Source organism: Eriocheir sinensis, chromosome 8 (assembly GCF_024679095.1).
Source record: "Eriocheir sinensis breed Jianghai 21 chromosome 8, ASM2467909v1, whole genome shotgun sequence".
NCBI classification, from domain to species: domain Eukaryota; kingdom Metazoa; phylum Arthropoda; class Malacostraca; order Decapoda; family Varunidae; genus Eriocheir; species Eriocheir sinensis.
Genome location: NC_066516.1, coordinates 5872813 through 5890312, shown reverse-complemented (window position 1 = coordinate 5890312; position 17500 = coordinate 5872813). Strand labels below are relative to the sequence as shown.

The 17500-nt window shown below is 42.5% G+C and overlaps 1 protein-coding gene across 2 annotated transcripts in view; it reads right to left on the bottom strand.

Annotated features, from left to right (window-relative positions):
- Nucleotides 1–8328: 8328 nt before the first annotated feature.
- LOC126995416 (uncharacterized) overlaps nucleotides 8329–17500 on the bottom strand; it is an 18166-nt gene continuing 8994 nt past the window's right edge. The window contains exons 4-6 of one of the 2 annotated variants that reach the window (XM_050854934.1): nucleotides 14402–14612; nucleotides 12772–12928; nucleotides 8329–11150 (exon numbers count right to left, since the gene is read on the bottom strand). In XM_050854934.1, coding sequence (XP_050710891.1) covers nucleotides 10961–11150; nucleotides 12772–12928; nucleotides 14402–14612 — 558 coding nt within the window. In that variant the 3' untranslated portion in view covers nucleotides 8329–10960. The remainder of the gene's footprint in view (nucleotides 11151–12771; nucleotides 12929–14401; nucleotides 14613–17500) is intronic. The other variant, XM_050854935.1, reaches the window with a different exon arrangement.

Sequence of the window (17500 nt, the reverse complement as noted above, 5' to 3'; positions counted from 1 at the left end):
ATGAAAAAATGATAAAAAGAAGAAAGAGAGAAAATAAGAGAAGAGAAGAGAGGAGGAGAAGGAGAGCAAAAAAAGAAAGTGAGAGAGAGGGAGAGAATGAGACGGAAGAGGGAAGGAAAGAAGGAAACACTGTCCGGACCATAGAATATTCCTCTCGTAATAATAATGATAAAAATAAAATACCAATACTATGAATAGCAAGCCAACGTGCCGCTCGCCCTGAAGATAAAGGTGTATAATCATAGTTTCCTGCAGTCATACACACACGCCTCACAAAACATCTCGATAGAATTCTGAGAAGCGAACAAAGAGAGAAGAAGGAAACAATGCTGGGTGTGACACGGAGAGACAGAGACAGGAAGCGAGCATCATGGACTGGGAAATACACTGAGGTTGAAGATTTCTTAGTAACTGTTAGGTATAAGAAGTTGATTTGAGCAGGGTAGATCATGCGTAGAACTGATAACAGGTAGAGAGAGAGAGAGAGAGAGAGAGAGAGAGAGAGAGAGAGAGAGAGAGAGAGAGAGAGAGAGAGAGAGAGAGAGAGAGAGAGAGAATGATTTTTTTTTCTTTTTACGAGCACATATAAACACTTTGATATTTCATTGTACATATCCTCCTCCTCCTCCTCCTCCTCCTCCTCCTCCTCTTCGTATTCCTCCTTCGACTTCTCTAACACTCCCAGCTCTTTCCTTCCACACCACCACCACCATCCCCTCCACCACCGCCACCACATCCACGCCAATATCACGACCACAAGAATATTTAAGTGGTCATTATCTTAGTCCACCGCGAGCCCTGCTAAGCCCCTCCACCACCACCACCACCACTGAAGTTAAGTCTATCACCACCATTCCCAACACCACCACCACCACCACCACCAATACTATTATGATGAAGCTTACCACTGCCATCATCACCATTACTATCATCACCACCACCACCACCACCACCACCATCACCAATCATCACCACAATTTAGCTAAAGGACTCGGCTCATTATCATCACCACCACCACCACCACCGCTACTACTGGTACCACTACTACTACTACTACTACTACTACTACTACTACTACTACTTATTGCTTTAATCTACCACAGCTACATACCTTTTTTTTTTTTTTGCTTTTTTTCGACCACATCAATTCCCTCCTCCTTCTCTTCTTCCTTCTCCTCCTCCTCCTCCTCCTCCTCTTGGGATTAAAGGGGACACTATCGTTTTCTAAGAAGCTTAATATCCTTCTTCAGAGAGGTTGTTTGGCCCTCCTCCTCCTCCTCCTCCTCCCCCACTTCCTTCTCCTCCTCCTCCTCCTCCTCCTCCGCAGTTTTAATCCAGTGAGTAAGTTTGGCAAGAGTTGGCGTCGTAGGTTACTTCTGTTGTTTGAGAGAGAGAGAGAGAGAGAGAGAGAGAGAGAGAGAGAGAGAGAGAGAGAGAGAGAGAGAGAGAGAGAGAGAGACGTAGGCTATTGTCAGACACTTCCGCCCCCCACATCAACTATTTCCAAAGGCCGAAAATGAGATGAATCGTGTTCTAATGAGTGTTTTGGGGGTTCACGGTACGGAAGAAAGGTCAAACTACCAGAAAGGTCATAAAACTACCCATGGAAATGAATACCCCCCCCCCCCCCCTCACAACTCCTACGAAAGCCTTGCCAAGTAGATGTGCCTGGGCGACGACATGTTTATCAGTGACCCCCGGAGAGTGTTATCAGCGCTCCAGTGGTCACGAGGTTCGGTCCAAGACTTACCAACAGGTTGCTCCTTGCGCCGCCATTGTCTTGGCTGCTGATAAAGCTTATAAAGTGGATGCAACTGATGCCACAAAGCTTTCTCGGGTATTTCCCTTCTCTGTAGCTGAAAGCGGGGCACAGTGGGACAATAAGATCTTTGTAACAAAATAACTCCTTTTTTTGAACAGCTATTACAGAACTAAAATAATGGAAAGGAAATAGCACCATTTAGCAAAAATTGACATGTGCATAAGAAACAATCACCTTCTTTGAAAAAGCTGTGATCCTCATAAAAGAACATTTTCAAATTTGTCCCACTGTGCCCGTAGGGGGGGGGCACAGTGGGACAAGAAGTGGGGCACACTGGAACATGACTAGTACACATTTCTGAAACCAACTTTCAAATCCAGTTTAAGGTAAGAATTTGTCTCTTTGTTGTAGCGCATGTGCTAGGCTTGGGGAGGATGTGACCTTGATGTCAGCTTGGTGGACGCTATATCCGGCACTTGTGGAAAGACAACACCAATGATTTGTGGTTTCTCTGAAGATAAGACTCTTCGTACTCGCCTTCATCACCTTTGTCCTTTGTTATGAGGCCCACATAATACTTTTTGATTGCAGTATCAAACTTAACCAGTGGGACAGTGTCCCACTGTGCCCCGATTTAAGTGTCCCACAGTGCTCCATGTGATATTATTAAAAAAAAAGCCAGTTATATTCAAAACCAGGAAAGCACTTGGGAAGAGGAACATCTCATAATACACACAGTTACTTGTATATATATATATATATATATATATATATATATATATATATATATATATATATATATATATATATATATATATATATATATATATATATATATATATATATATATATATATATATATATATATATATATATATATATATATATATATATATATATATATATATATATATATATATATATATATATATATATATATATATATATATATATATATATATATATATATATATATATATATATATATATATATATATATATATATATATATATATATATATATATATGTACAAAACTATTTAGCGATACATGTGATTCACAGAGACTTCAATACTTACAGCAAAAAAATTACTTTGGAGTGTTAAAAGAGCAAAGACCTCCACCACAGAGGATGTGATGCTGTACATCATCCCTCGGCATCATTAGTAGAGGCACTGAGTGGAGGATATTCAGTCGCCTGAGGTACAACAGTCAAAACTGACTAATACTTCTAGAATCAGGGTTGTCCCACAGTGCCCCATGTCCGGTATGCCCCACCTTCCCCAACGCGTATGTGGCGCCCTCTCTTGAACAGGTCATGTTAGGTTAGGTTAGATTAAGTTTAGGTTAGTTTAGGTTAGGTGAGAAGCACAATGAGAGTATTTTCCAGGCAGTGGTGGGGCACGGTTCCGCTAATCCGCTAACCGCTATTTAGCGAAGCTAACTTTTTTGTTAACTGATTAGGGCTTCTCAAACTTTGGAAACAGATAGCGGACTAATTAGCTTCCGTACAGTTCCTCCTCCGCTAACATTAAGTCCACTAAAAATTCATACAGGTTTGTACTTGTTCGCTGTGGGCAGACACAGCACCAGTTGAGCCACATGGCGCAATAAGAATCCAGGGCTTCCACTTTGGGGTAAAGTACGCCTTAACTTAAAGTAGGGTATTTGGACAATTATTAGGGAAACTTTTTGGTATTTTAGGGTAATGCATCTTCTATAAGATGGAATTGTTTATTTTAGTATTCATTTCTTAGCCGCTGCAAATGTTAGCTATATGTAGAATGTGTTATAAACATTACGGAGTGATTCTTTAACTTCAACTCGTCACTATTTATTTAGTTTTTTTGTTTTGTTTTATTGAGTTTTCACAAACATATTCTAGTTCTGCAATCACTGCTGCGTCTAACGGTGTTAACCAAAATGGCCTATCTATTGTATGAGTTTAGTTACGGCAAATAATGTAGAAGCGTGTCTGTGATGTCACTCTTTCTGACCGAGGGATCTCGCACGAGAAAAGCGAGAAAAGTTAAGCCGCGGCCACACAGGGAGCGAGAAAGCCAGCGAAAGCGAAAGCGAGAAACTTTAATACATAATAAGCAATGCAGGTGGCCACACTGGCAGCGAGCAGGTAATGGCGAGAGAGCTAGGTGATAAGCGAAAAAGAGAGGAGAGTTGACGATTAACTTTTCTCGCGCGAGATCGCTCGGTCAGAAGGTGACATCACAGACATGCTTCCATATTATTTGCCGTAACTCAACTCATACAGTAGACAGGATATTTTGATTAACACCGTTAGACGCGGTAGTGATTGGAGAAGTCGAATATGTTTGTGAAAACTCAATAAAAAAGAAACTGAATAAATAGTGACGGGTTGAAGTTAAAAAAATCTATCCGTAATGTTTATAATACATTTTACATATTGCTATCATTTGCGTTAGCTTCCAGTGATTCCTTTATCCGTTTAGAGCAGTGGTTCTTAACCTTTTCAGAGGCGCCGAACCCTAACGAAAACCTCCGCACAGTAGCCGAACCCCTCATGTATATATATTAAAAAGTGGAAGAAAAATTGCTTCAAAATTAAGAAAGGATTAAATTTTAATTCATAAAAATATTAAAGAAAATTTGATTAAAATTCAATTGCAAAATTGCAATGTCTTTCAGGAGGATCTTCGCCGAACCCCTGAGACTGGCTCACCGAACCCCTGGGGTTCGGTCGAACCCAGGTTAAGAACCTCTGGTTTAGAGGTTTAGCGTAAGCGAAGTTAACTTTTTACTTAGTGGATTACCAGTTAGCGAAGCTAACTTTTCGCTTAGCGGTGCCCACCACTGTTTCCAGGACACCCCGTGGTTAGTATCGAAGCTACAGCCGAGCGTCTTAATTCAGGGGCCACAGTCAATTAGTCACCATGCACACACCCATTGAACGATTGGGAATATGCAGCCCGGGTCCATGTTCCCAGACGCTTTCGGCTCTCATAACAAGGAGATTAGTCAGTTCTCATGTGTTTTTCTTCACGTTCATGGTGTAACAGAATCCTTGTCAAACTGTCATTAGACTCATAAAACTAACCATGGAGATACTAACACCACAACCTCTGCGGAAGCCTTGTCGAACGTGGGTGTGGAATGTGTGGGTCCCTAAATTCTACGGAATAAGAGTCATGATTTGGCTTTATTTCTCGATGGATTACTACCTCACGCTGGGGGAGAGTTTGATCAAATAGTCCCTAGTTACGTATAAGCAACTTTACCCTTTCCATAAAAAAATACTACTACTACTACCATTGCTACTACTACTGATATAATTACCGCTACGGAGATGAGCACCAAGGCCACGCGCAGCTATAGCAAATAATCCCTTGATAGTGATAGTAAAAGCGTTGTTGGTCGCTCAAATTACTCCTTGGGTGGGTGCTGTTCGGGGAAGGAAAGGAGGGAAGGGGAAGAGGTAAGGGATTGATGGGTGTTGGTATAAGTGCTTGTTTGCGACTCGTGTGTGTGTGTGTGTGTGTGTGTGTGTGTGTGTGTGTGTGTGTGTGTGTGTGTGTGTGTGTGTGTGTGTGTGTGTGTGTGTGTGTGTGTGTGTGTGTGTGTGTGTGTGTGTGTGTGTGTGTGTGTGTGTGTGTTGCTGTATATATCTGCTATGGAAAACTATATACAAGAATGGAAATACAAGTAATACTAATATATATTACCAACAGGTAAAATGGTAGTAAATACAAACAGTACTAAATTTCAAACGTAACTAAAGATAAAAAGTAGATATATGATTAAAAAAAAAAGATAACGTTATGTGTATATAGACTGACTTACCAAGGTGTTGAGCGTGAAGAGGGGCAAGGAAGGGGTGCGAAGGGTGAGGGGAGGAGAAGGAGGGGTGAGGAAGGTGCGAAGGATGTGGAGGTGAGCGAAGGGGTGAGAAAGGGAGAGAGGAAAGGGCGAAAGAACACAAAAAAACACAAAGAAAGAACAAACAACAGCAGACCTGCTGGTCCTTACGAGGCTGTTTGTGACAAGCTACACTAACTATCTAATCAAAGGTGGAAGATGAAGGACAGCAAAGGCGAAGGCTCCTCCCCACCCCCCCATCCCTCCAGCCAAAGCTGGCAGGAAAGGAAAAAGAACCATGCAGCATGGAAAAACTGCATGGAAATTATGTAGGAAAGAGGAAAGAACTACCATTACTGCTACCACTAACCGGGCGATAAAAGCGGACAAGGACACCAGTATTCGAAAGAACTTAAAGTTATTACGACAATGAGTAATATCTTAGTTGCTGGTTGGATTCAAAACACTTGTCTAATCTATTCTTGAAGGCCGTAACTGTTGTACTATCAACGACATCACAGGGTAGAGAATTCCAAACATTAACAACTCGACTGAAGAAGAAGTGTTTGGCTTCGTGCGACGAGAATCTTTTACCACTTATCTTCAAATTGTGATTTCTTCTTGTTCTATTTGATCGATCAATTGTGAAGTAATCTTCCGCATTAATATCACTGAATCCTTTAAACATTTCAAACACTTCTATTAGATCGCCTCGCATTCTTCGTCTTGATTGGCTGAATAAATTTACTTCTTTAATTAAGCCTTTGTTCATATGATAAATTTCTCAACCTAGGAATCATCTTTGTTACTCTTCGTTGAACCCGTTCCAACTTTTCTATGTCTTTTCTGTAGTTGAGAGACCAAAACTGTACACAGTACTCTAGACGGGTCGAACCAACGAATTATACAGTTTTAATATTACTTTTTCCGATTTATTATTAAAGACTCGTCCGATGAAGCCAACCAATTTGTTTGCAGTTTTAACTACCTCTGAACAATGCTGACCGGGCTTTAAATCGCTTGATATAGTGATTCCAAGATCCTTTTCTTTACTTACTGCAGAAAGTTGTTTGCCATTCATTACGTAACGAACGCGATTGTTATTTTTTCCGATGTGTAACACTTTGCATTTGTCAACGTTAAATTTCATTTGCCATTGATTGGCCCAACGTGCAAGTCGATCTAGATCTGATTGTAAAGCTTTTTCGTCGAGTGTCGCAGTTACTTTACTAGCAATTTTTGTGTCATCAGCAAATTTTGATACTTTGCAAGTGAGCCCATCATCGATATCATTAACATAAATTAAGAAGAGCATGGGGCCAAGCACTGATCCATGAGGTACGCCGCTTCTGACGTCGAGCCAGTTAGATGTAACACCGTTTAGAACTACTCTCTGTTTCCGCTCAGAGAGCCAGTCCACAAACCAATTGTGAATCTTACCCGAGATACCGGGGAGGGAAGGCGAGGAAGGGAGGGAGAGAAGGACGTAGAAGGGGAGAGAAGGGCGCTGGAGGAGAGGAAACGAAAGGAGGGAAAGAACGAGAAAGGAAAGGGAAGGACTAGGAAGGGTAAGGAAGGGAGAGAAAAGGTAGGGAGGGGAAGGAGGGAGGGAGGGAAGTCACGTCCACACCAGGCGATAACCAACAGCCAACTCTATCCTCCTTCACTCATTGGGAGGGGGGGAGGGGGGGAGGGGATGGTACAGCTGCTCATTCACAATCTCATACTTTCTGTTTCTTTCATACTTACTAAATATCTGTCTTCTTCAACACGTACGAACTATATATCTGTCTTCTTCAACACGTACGAACTATATATCTGTCTTCTTCAACACGTACGAACTATATATATCTGTCTTCTTCAACACGTACGAACTATATATCTGTCTTCTTCAACACGTACGAACTATATATCTGCCTTCAACACGTACGAACTATATATATCTGTCTTCTTCAACACGTACGAACTATATATCTGTCTTCTTCAACACGTACGAACTATATATCTGTCTTCTTCAACACGTACGAACTATATATATCTGTCTTCTTCAACACGTACGAACTATATATCTGTCTTCTTCAACACGTACGAACTATATATCTGTCTTCAACACGTACGAACTATATATCTGTCTTCTTCAACACGTACGAACTATATATATCTGTCTTCTTCAACACGTACGAACCATATATATCTGTCTTCTTCAACACGTACGAACTATATATATCTGTCTTCTTCAACACGTACGAACTATATATATCTGTCTTCTTCAACACGTACGAACTATATATATCTGTCTTCTTCAACACGTACGAACTATATATATCTGTCTTCTTCAACACGTACGAACTATATATCTGCCTTCTTCAACACGTATTTCTTCTAATATGATTTAATGTGTAGTTCACCAGTTAGAGACAAGTGCCGTTGAGAATAGTTGTACTCTCTTATTATATACGTTTTTCTTTATAATGTTTACTGGTGGAGTCATTTTACAGACTATCGCCCTTCATACTTGTTCATTGGTGATGGCTTACTCATTTAGCAGCGGTAGGTCAGTCAATCATCTGCCGTGCCTATAGGTAGAGAAAGTTGATGAGGAAGGAAAGGGAGAAGAAGTGGGGGGGAGGGCGAGGATGAGGAGGGAAGGGAAGGCTGAGGAAAGGACGTGGAAAGGAAGGGGAGAGAAGGGTGAGCAAGGAAGGGGAGGGACGAGTTTGGTTCATTAATACAGCTTCTTGGGGAAATGATTTATTGTTCATTACAATGCATTGTTTACACTCGTGACTTAAAGAAATCCAATTCAATTCCTGATTAAAGCCAATTACATAGAAATATTAGTTATCATTCCTCACACACACACACACACACACACACACACACACACACACACACACACACACACAATATTCCTAAAGTACAACAGAAAAAGTCAGTATTACCAGTGACAAATTTTAGCTCCCACACGAGTACCATGAGCATTAAAACATATAAACATACAATAATTCAACATACACAAATATGCAATTGGGCACAAACATAATATAAAAAGAAATAAGGTGAAACAAATTTCGAGAATACAACTTTAGGATTTCACATTTTTTTTTTTTTATTTTTTATTTACGTGTTAGCCTAAGCACCGGTAGGCTCTCTAGAGGGGCTTGGTGGTCGGCCCCAGCCCGTGATGGCGCAGGCAAGTGTTTGTAGTGGCGCCATTTATTCTTGGCTCATGCTGCCCCCCGGAGCTCATTCTTGATTCACTTGGATGGTTTCCTTTAGAGTTCGGGTTGATAAGTGGTCTTCAGGACAGCTTAGGCCACTCGGCGGTGACTGAAAAATCTAAGGTGGTAGCGGTGGATTCGAACCCGCGTCGTCCAGAACGCGGTGAATGCGGGGCCCGCACGCTAACCACTCAACCACCGCCTTCTCAAACATAACACACACACACACACACACACACACACACACACACACACACACACACACACACACACACCAACCATTTTGTTCTTCTCACTGGCCGCTAAATCTCGCATTAGTATTATCAGTATCATTATTATCACAACATTGAGATCCATGAAAAGGCATTAGAAGAAAATAAATAAATGGTATAGACACAGAGTTCCCTTGATGTGCAGAAAGAGACAGTAAGAGTTAATGTAACGAGAGGAATAACAAACAGAAGTGGGTAACCAAAACAGTACGCTATATAAGTTCACACGTGGGTGTCTACTTTCATATTAAACTTATCAGTCTCAACAGCAGAAACAATCTATCAGCAAATCCATCAAAAGCAGGCAGCGCACGCGTCTTCTTTCTATAAGAGCCAAAAACTTGTGTATAAAAAGTCTTGTTTCACTGGCAGGCATGACGTAGAGCTTCCATCACATACTTAAGTAATTGCTCAGTTATAACAGGTCGGTAGGTAAGTACAGGTAGTCTAGTCATCACAGGCTGTCACAGGCGTGGAACACAGACAGTAAATCCGGTAACTAGCACCATAAAAATCTGTAAGAGGTAACTATATCAAGGGCAACTTTTATCAGTGGCAACTTGTATCAATGGCAACTTGTATCAAGGGCAACTTGTATCAATGGCAACTTGTATCAATGGCAACTTGTATCAATGGCAACTTGTATCAAGGGCAACTTGTATCAATGGCAACTTGTATCAAGGGCAACTTGTATCAAGGGCAACTTGTATCAATGGCAACTTGTATCAAGGGCAACTTGTATCAAGGGCAACTTGTATCAATGGCAACTTGTATCAATGGCAACTTGTATCAATGGCAACTTGTATCAATGGCAACTTGTATCAATGGCAACTTGTATCAATGGCAACTTGTATCAATGGCAACTTGTATCAAAGGCAACTTGTATCCTAGGCAAACAGCGCCCGCAAGTCTCCTTTCCATTAGAGTCAAAAACTTATATATATAAGCAGTCCTGTTTCACTGGCAGCCATGAAGTAGAGTTTCGATCCATCACATACTTCAATAATTGCACAGATAAAATAGATAGGTAGGTGAGTAGAGACAGTCCATTCATCACAGGCTGACACAGGCTTCGAACACACTTATCTAATCTTTGCACTATCACAGTCACGTAAGTGGAGACCCTGGCCTGACTGTTTGGCTGGGAGGCGAAAGAAGATCGTGATGAGTTAAAGAATTTCAGCTTTTATCAAAGTATAATAAAGGTTTTGCTAATATCAGAGGTATGTGGTGATATAGGTAAGAAGTATCCTGAGTAAATCACATCAGAGGTAATTATTTTCATAGGTAAGTAGTTTTATAAGTAAGCAGTTTCATAGGTCAGTAGTTTCATTGGTAAGTAGTTTCAAAGGTAAGTAGTTTCACAGATAAGTTATACCAGAGGTAATTAATTTCATAGGTAAGTAGTTTGATAGGTAAGTAGTTCCATAAGTCAGTAGTTTCATAGGTAAGTAATTTCATAGGTAAATAGTTTCATGGGTAAGTAGTTTCATAGGTAAGTATTTCATAGGTAAGTATTTCATAGGTAAGTAATGGATAGGTAATTTGAGGAAGTCGCAGTTCTTTGCATCCCAGCCAAAAAGTCAAGCCACTACATAGTCTCCACTCGCCCCTAGTTGAGCTTCCCTTGCAAATCTCAAACTATATTAAACAAAATGGATTATCTTTTTAAATCCACTCATTTTACAGAAGATCATAATCATCAGTGTAAGATTCCTTCAGCACTCCGTAGATACTAAATATGCTCAGATTCCATAGTTCAGATTCGTTCTACTAAAATAAGCTAATATATACTTAATATTTGTGTCAGACTAGAGATACGGAGGAGTCTAGGAGGATAGACTCTAGAATCCATGGGAGCTACTTATGGTATTTTAGGAACGTTTACTGTCGATAGTTATTGACAAGCATGGACTATTCACATCGTCCTCAGTGCTAATGGGCTCACTTCTCGGCACGGGGGTCCTACTGGCGATGATACTACACAAGGGGGTGGTGGTGAAGTATTGCAGCTGCCTCATCCACTGTATAAGCCATCCACCATTACCGTTCACCACCACAATGCTGTAATGGAAGGAAAAAAGGTGTTGGGAGATAGAGACACAGACAGATAGATAGACAGATGGATTTATATAAGTATGAAATGGGATATAAATATTGAAATGCAGCTTATGATGGGTGGTGATGATGTTTGATATTAAAAGTAAGAAACAACAACGAAGACGAAAGAAATGGAAGGACGTGGACGTGGGAGAAAAGAAGAATGAGGAAGAAAAAAAACGCAAGAGGAAAAGAAGGACAAAGAAAAAGAGGAGAAGGAGGAGGAGGAGAGGGAAAAAGACGAGGAGGAAGCGGAAACATGGAAAAATGGAAATGCAGGCAAGAGAAAGCCTATTGGCTCACTACGAGGTTGCCCGCTTTGGTGAATTAATCTGCTCGACAGGCACTTGTGGCTTGAGGAGCAGATGAAAGCACCTCAATATTCAGTTTACTCCTGACGTGACGAAATGACGATCGATTCGATATTTGAAGGAGTTGATGGTATTCGCATTTACTACTTCCAGTGTTCCAGTGGCGGATGACTCGGTTTGAAAAGAAACTCCTTCCAATGTCTGTGTTACATCGAATCGACTGAATGGGTAAACCGTTATTTCTAGTTCTTGAGTTGGTTAGCAGTTCAAAGAATTTGGAATAATCGACGTTACTGAACTTTTTCAGGTACTTGAAGACTTAAATCATATCCCCTTTTAGGCGTCTTTTCTCCAATGTAAAGAGATTGAGTCGCTTGAGTCGTTCCTCGTATGGTTGAGCCCTTAAGGTTGGAATCATTTTCGTGACGCGTCGTTGAATCCTCTCCAGTAAATCAATGTCCTTTCTGTAATTAGGAGATCAGATCTGTACTGCATACTCGAGGTGCGGTCTTACCATGGAATTATACAAGGATAGAATCTCGTCTGGCGTTTTGCACTCGAAGTTCCTCGCTATGAACCCGAGCATAGTGTTGGCTTTGTTATATGCTTTTTTTTAAGTAATTCGCGTGATTCAGGTCACTGCTGATAGTGACTCCAAGATCCTTTTCCTCCTGCATCGCCTGCAGAGGTTTTCCATTTCATGATGTATGTGTGGTTACTATTTCTGGACCCAATGTGCATTGCTTTGCATTTGTCTACATTAAAGGACATTTACCATTTTTCCGACCATTCGATAATGTGATTGAGGTCTTTCTGAATGATTTCGCAATTGGTCTTTGTGAGGGCCTTTCCACCCACCTTGGTGTCATATGCAAATTTCGATATTGTGGATTTCAGTCCTGATTCTAGGTCATTGATATATATGACAAAGAGAATGGGTCCCAGCACTGACCCTTGAGGCACTCCACTAGTGACTGGAAGCCAATCGGAAGGCTGTCCGTTGAGAAGCACTCGCTGTTTTCTGTCGGTGAGCCAATCTCTTATCCACGCGATCAAATTGGCTCCAATGCCCGCGGAGTGCAGTTTCTTAATACATTTCGAGGATGAGAACGAGGAGGAGGAGCAGGAGAACAATGCGGAAAAGAAGGATGAAGGCAAAGATAAGGAGAAGGAGGAGGAGGAGGAGGGATGAGCCTGATACAAGAACGAGGACGAGAACGAGGAGGAGGAGGAGGAGGAGGAGGAAGAGTTTTAAGGACCAATAACAGTCTTACTTCTCTGTGTTTCCACTTTTTCCTCCTTTTGTCAGGCAGCGCGCCAGCCACAAGGACAGCGCCGAGTGACCTTCCTTCGAGATGGCATATATTATCACTCCTGTGAGCAGCACCAGCCCCAGTAACACCCCCAGCACGATGCATCCGGTGCGGTAAGCTGTGGCAGTGATGAAGATAATGACGTTAACAGGAAGGAGGTGGAGGAAATAGATGATGGAGGCAAAAATGAGAAGGCGAGCGGGGAGAAAGAGGGATATAGGTATTAGTTAGGCTTGTACTGTTACCTCGCTGTCCGGGCTGAGGTCACAGTTACTGCACTTCACACAGATTGATTGGAAGTTGGTGAGGTAACAAAAGGCCTTACCATAAGTTGTTTCTTGGAAGTGATTTAGTCTGGCCGAGCGGATTGACGTCACTTCTCTCTCTCTCTCTCTCTCTCTCTCTGGGTATTGAAACGTTGAATCAGTTTCTAATTCTATTATATAGGCTTACACGTATTTACAGTCTCGGTGAGTGTGAGAAGTCATCTTAAAGGCCATTGCCGTCAGAGGCCACACATCCTAGCTATTTCTCCGTCTTTAGTTATCTCTCTCAAGGGTGACGGTCTCTGGTCAGCCGGTGTCGACGACCTCAGCAAATTCCTCCAGCTATCGCGACTCTCACAACAAACTTAACTCGACGAAACACGGTGACGCCATACAGAGCTTAATTGTGTTTCGACACCTACATTCTTTTAATTTCCATCAACATGATAATATTATACATTAGCCTTACACTCTCGGAACGGCAAGGTTTTTCTAGCGAGCCGTATTTCCACACTCAAGATCACAACGGTATGGTGAATATTGAACCACAAACATACGTACCTTGCATCTTCCGCCCAAGCCTTCGCCGTCCAGGCCGTCAACTGTTGCTCGCGAAACAAAACTTTTTTTTTTTTTTTTTTACGTCTTGGCCTATTACGCCGGTAGGCTTCTTCCCGGTGGATCCTGATGGTCGGTCCAAGGCTTCTTCCCGATGGGGCCTGATGGTCGGCCCAGCCCGTTCTGGAGCAGGCGAGTGTTTATAGTGGCGCCATCTTGCATTGGCTCATGCTGCCCTCCCGGAGCTCATCTTTAATCCTATAATCTAGAGTCCGGGTTGATAGGTGGTCTTCTGGACAGCATGTGGGTAGTTTTAAGCCACTCGGCGGCGGCTGAAAAATCCCAGCTTGGTGGCACCGGGCGGGGATTGAACTCGCGTCCTCCTGAACGCGGGGCCGTCTGGCTATCCGTTCAGCCACCGCCTCACCGAAAGAGTAAATGTAATCGAAAAACGTGTCTAGTGTGACGCCAACTATACGGTGTGATGATAATGATGGTTGATGGTGACGATAGTGGTGGTGGTGATGGTGGTGAGAATGATGGTTATGGGGTGTGGTGGAGGTCGTGGTGGTGGTGATGGTGGTGAGAATGATGGTTATGGGGTGTGGTGGAGGTCGTGGTGGTGGTGGTGGTGGTGAAGTAATGAATGTTCGCTATATTACTCTATAAGAAAATAAATACTCCCTTCCCCCTCCACCCCCCCACACCATCACCACCACTATCACCATCATCATCATATAAACTTTCCACACACACACGTAGCCTACCTGTTGACGAAGATACAGATTCGGATTCAGAAGTGGATTTGGTGTGCGGTGATGAGCGCCAGAGACGGACGAGTGTGGTGGTGTTGGTGGTGCTGTCATCACCACCGCGTCCGCCTACCACCTCCAGCGTCAGGGAGTGAGTGTTGATGGGGATGTTGCCGTTTATCACCACCTCATCACCATTGCCATCACCACCACCGTTCTTGGCGACCTGAGCGGTGAGAGAGAGAAAGAGAGAATTTGTTTCCTGTTGGATTCGTGAAATAAACATCAAATTCAGCTTGCCGAAACACTATAATTGTAATCCAAGCACTTCGGTGTGGGCCGCGTCCCTAAGTCAGACTGTATATGCAAGAAGGGGGAAAGAAAAGCAAGAGGTACATCTATTACTCCGTGAACGAGGCTGTTAAGTCTCTCTCAGCACCGTCACTTATATATATGATTTCTTGCAGCGGACTGCTTCATTGAACGGGTCCTCAAGACATATCGTGTGATCTCAAAATTCCTGCCGCGTGCCCCAAGGGATACGAGTACAATATATTTTCGAGAAATATTTTCGAGTAAAAGGTAACAGAGCAAGATACGTACACAGAGAGAAGGAAGACAGGAAGGAAAGAAACAGAATTCAGGAGAGGGTGAAGGCAAGCAAGTCCAGCCTCTGCCCCAGTCACCTTGAACACGTTGTAATGGGCGTGGGCAATAGGGCAAGATACGTACCCAGAAAGTAGGAAGAGAGGAAGGAAAGAAACAAAAGTTAGGAGAGGGTGAGGGCAAGCAAGTCCACCCCCTGCCCCAGTCACCTTCAAACATTCAATCAATGGGGGCATACGCCGAAGGGTGCGTCGTCTCGCCCACCCTATGACTCCAAATCCGGGGGTCCCTCCGAGCGAGTCTCCATGTGGGCTTCCTTCCCATCCTGAATACCTTCCGGCAGGATCTATCGACTTGCTCAAGCCACGAACTCCGTGGGCGTCCCCTTGTCCTCCTCCACTCAGGGTTGTCTTACAGAGACAACCCGATGTGTAAGACAGTCCGATGAGCAGGATCAGCTTCTGAGTAACGCCCTACGTGCCCGTGTTGCCGGAGTTGGCGTTGACAGACTATGCAGGTAATAAATGTCGAATGTCGGGACCCAGAAGACGAACAAACAGAGGAATGACCATGACAGCACAGTCGTAAACATCTGACAGGACAAACACTAACAAGGAGGGTAACAGGATATACAACAGTGTAAACATCTGATAGGACAAACACTAACAAGGAGGGTAACATATACAAAAGTCGTAAACTTCTGACAGGACAAACACTAACAAGGTGGGTAACGGAAACAGATACCCAGACCCAGATACAGAAAGTAGATACCCAGTGGGCGGATCAGAAAGTGTGGATGACCATTCAGAAGACTGAACATGTGACGTGCGTTGTGACGACATGCTATGAGCGCATAACTGAACAGAGAAGTCACTGTGGGAGTGTCTTAAGAGTGAATCACGAATAGCAGAAGTAAACAATATAACATAATGAGCGAGCCAATGGTTGTTGACAGGAAGTATTGGCTACTGGCTATGTAGAAAATTAAGGCGTGTCAAGGATGTAGTTCCGCCTCAAGCAAAGAAAAATGTGACCTAGAAATCGGTGGTATGGGCAGACCGAGCCTTGCTCTCGTTTCAAGCAGAGCTGCTACTCACTCAGCTGAGAATGGCTGTTGTGATCTTAATCGTGACTAGAAATTCGAGAATCTAAGGGAAACCGACTGTATTGTCCTGGAGATTATACTGTAGATGGGAGAGTCGTATTTACAAAATAATAACTCGGAATAATTGAGTATTGAGGAATAAGATATGTATCTGGGGCTTGGAGCGACGGGTAGGCTACGTGTGTACGCTCAGCGCAACAGCCACAGATACGAAACTTATTCCTCAATACAATGATTCCTACTTGTATGAAGCTACTGTAGAATATATTTTTTATGTGATTATATTTGGTATGCCTATGTGAATGAGCTATGTAGGAAATAATGACGGAAAGTGTGCATTACTTTATAGATAGCCTACTATCATCGCCTTCAGTGCTCGTTTTGCAGGGCCCGTTCTCCCTTGAAAACTTGCAGTATTATGATTGTACTTTGTTTCTTAAGTGATGTCATTGATTGTTTAAGTAGAGTGTCGTTATTCAATTAAGTTTCGAATATTTTTTAATCATGAAAGAAGCTAGATTATCTCAATCATATATATTTGGTACGTGTCTTTGATACAATCTATGATGTCATCAACAGCCAATCAGGTGAAAGGGGGCGGAGCTTAGCCAGAATGGGGGAGGGGCCTCTCGGTGCAAATTGGCCAAGCTAATTTGGACCGACTATAGTAGGATTGTGAGTGGTACTGGATAGTGTTTTTTTTTTTTTCTTTTTTTGCTAAGCAGAGATGAAAACCACTGCGTGTGGTATGATTTGGTGTTTCCGTGAATTACAGTAGATTATACTATAGGATGTGTTATTAGGATTTGTGAGGAGAGTACTTAATTATTGTGATGTAAGCAGAGAGATACAAACCATTGCTTGTGGAATGATGAGTGTTATTATTATTGGCAACAATTGAGCACATATTATAGCATTATGTTTAAGACATGTCGTTTGTCATATGTTGTATCCATTGCTGAATATACCAGAGTGTTATGATCGTCTGAGCATAGAATATTGCGTAAGGCAATTACTTTAATTTAATTTTAAATAAATGTATATTATATTTTTCCCTTGTCTATCCCCGAACACTAGTCTCCAATAACAACTTAAGCCGGACCACGCTACCAGGGATACGAGACGGTGAGATAATTTGAGTACTGATAAAGTTGCACTCAGATTTAAACTAAGAAAACGAGGTTCCAAAACGAATCAGTCTCATGGAGTAGTCACCGGTTTGACATAGTCAATCCAGAGATATCTCATGATTCTGCATAGAGGGCAGTCGATCATCGTTAGAGAGGCTCTGAACGTTCCAGCTGGCAGGAGCCCATACGCAGAACCTTCCGAAGGTTAACCCCTGGGCTGATTCGACGAGTGGGCGCAGCCTTTGCACCACACCGGACACCCCCAAAACAAAG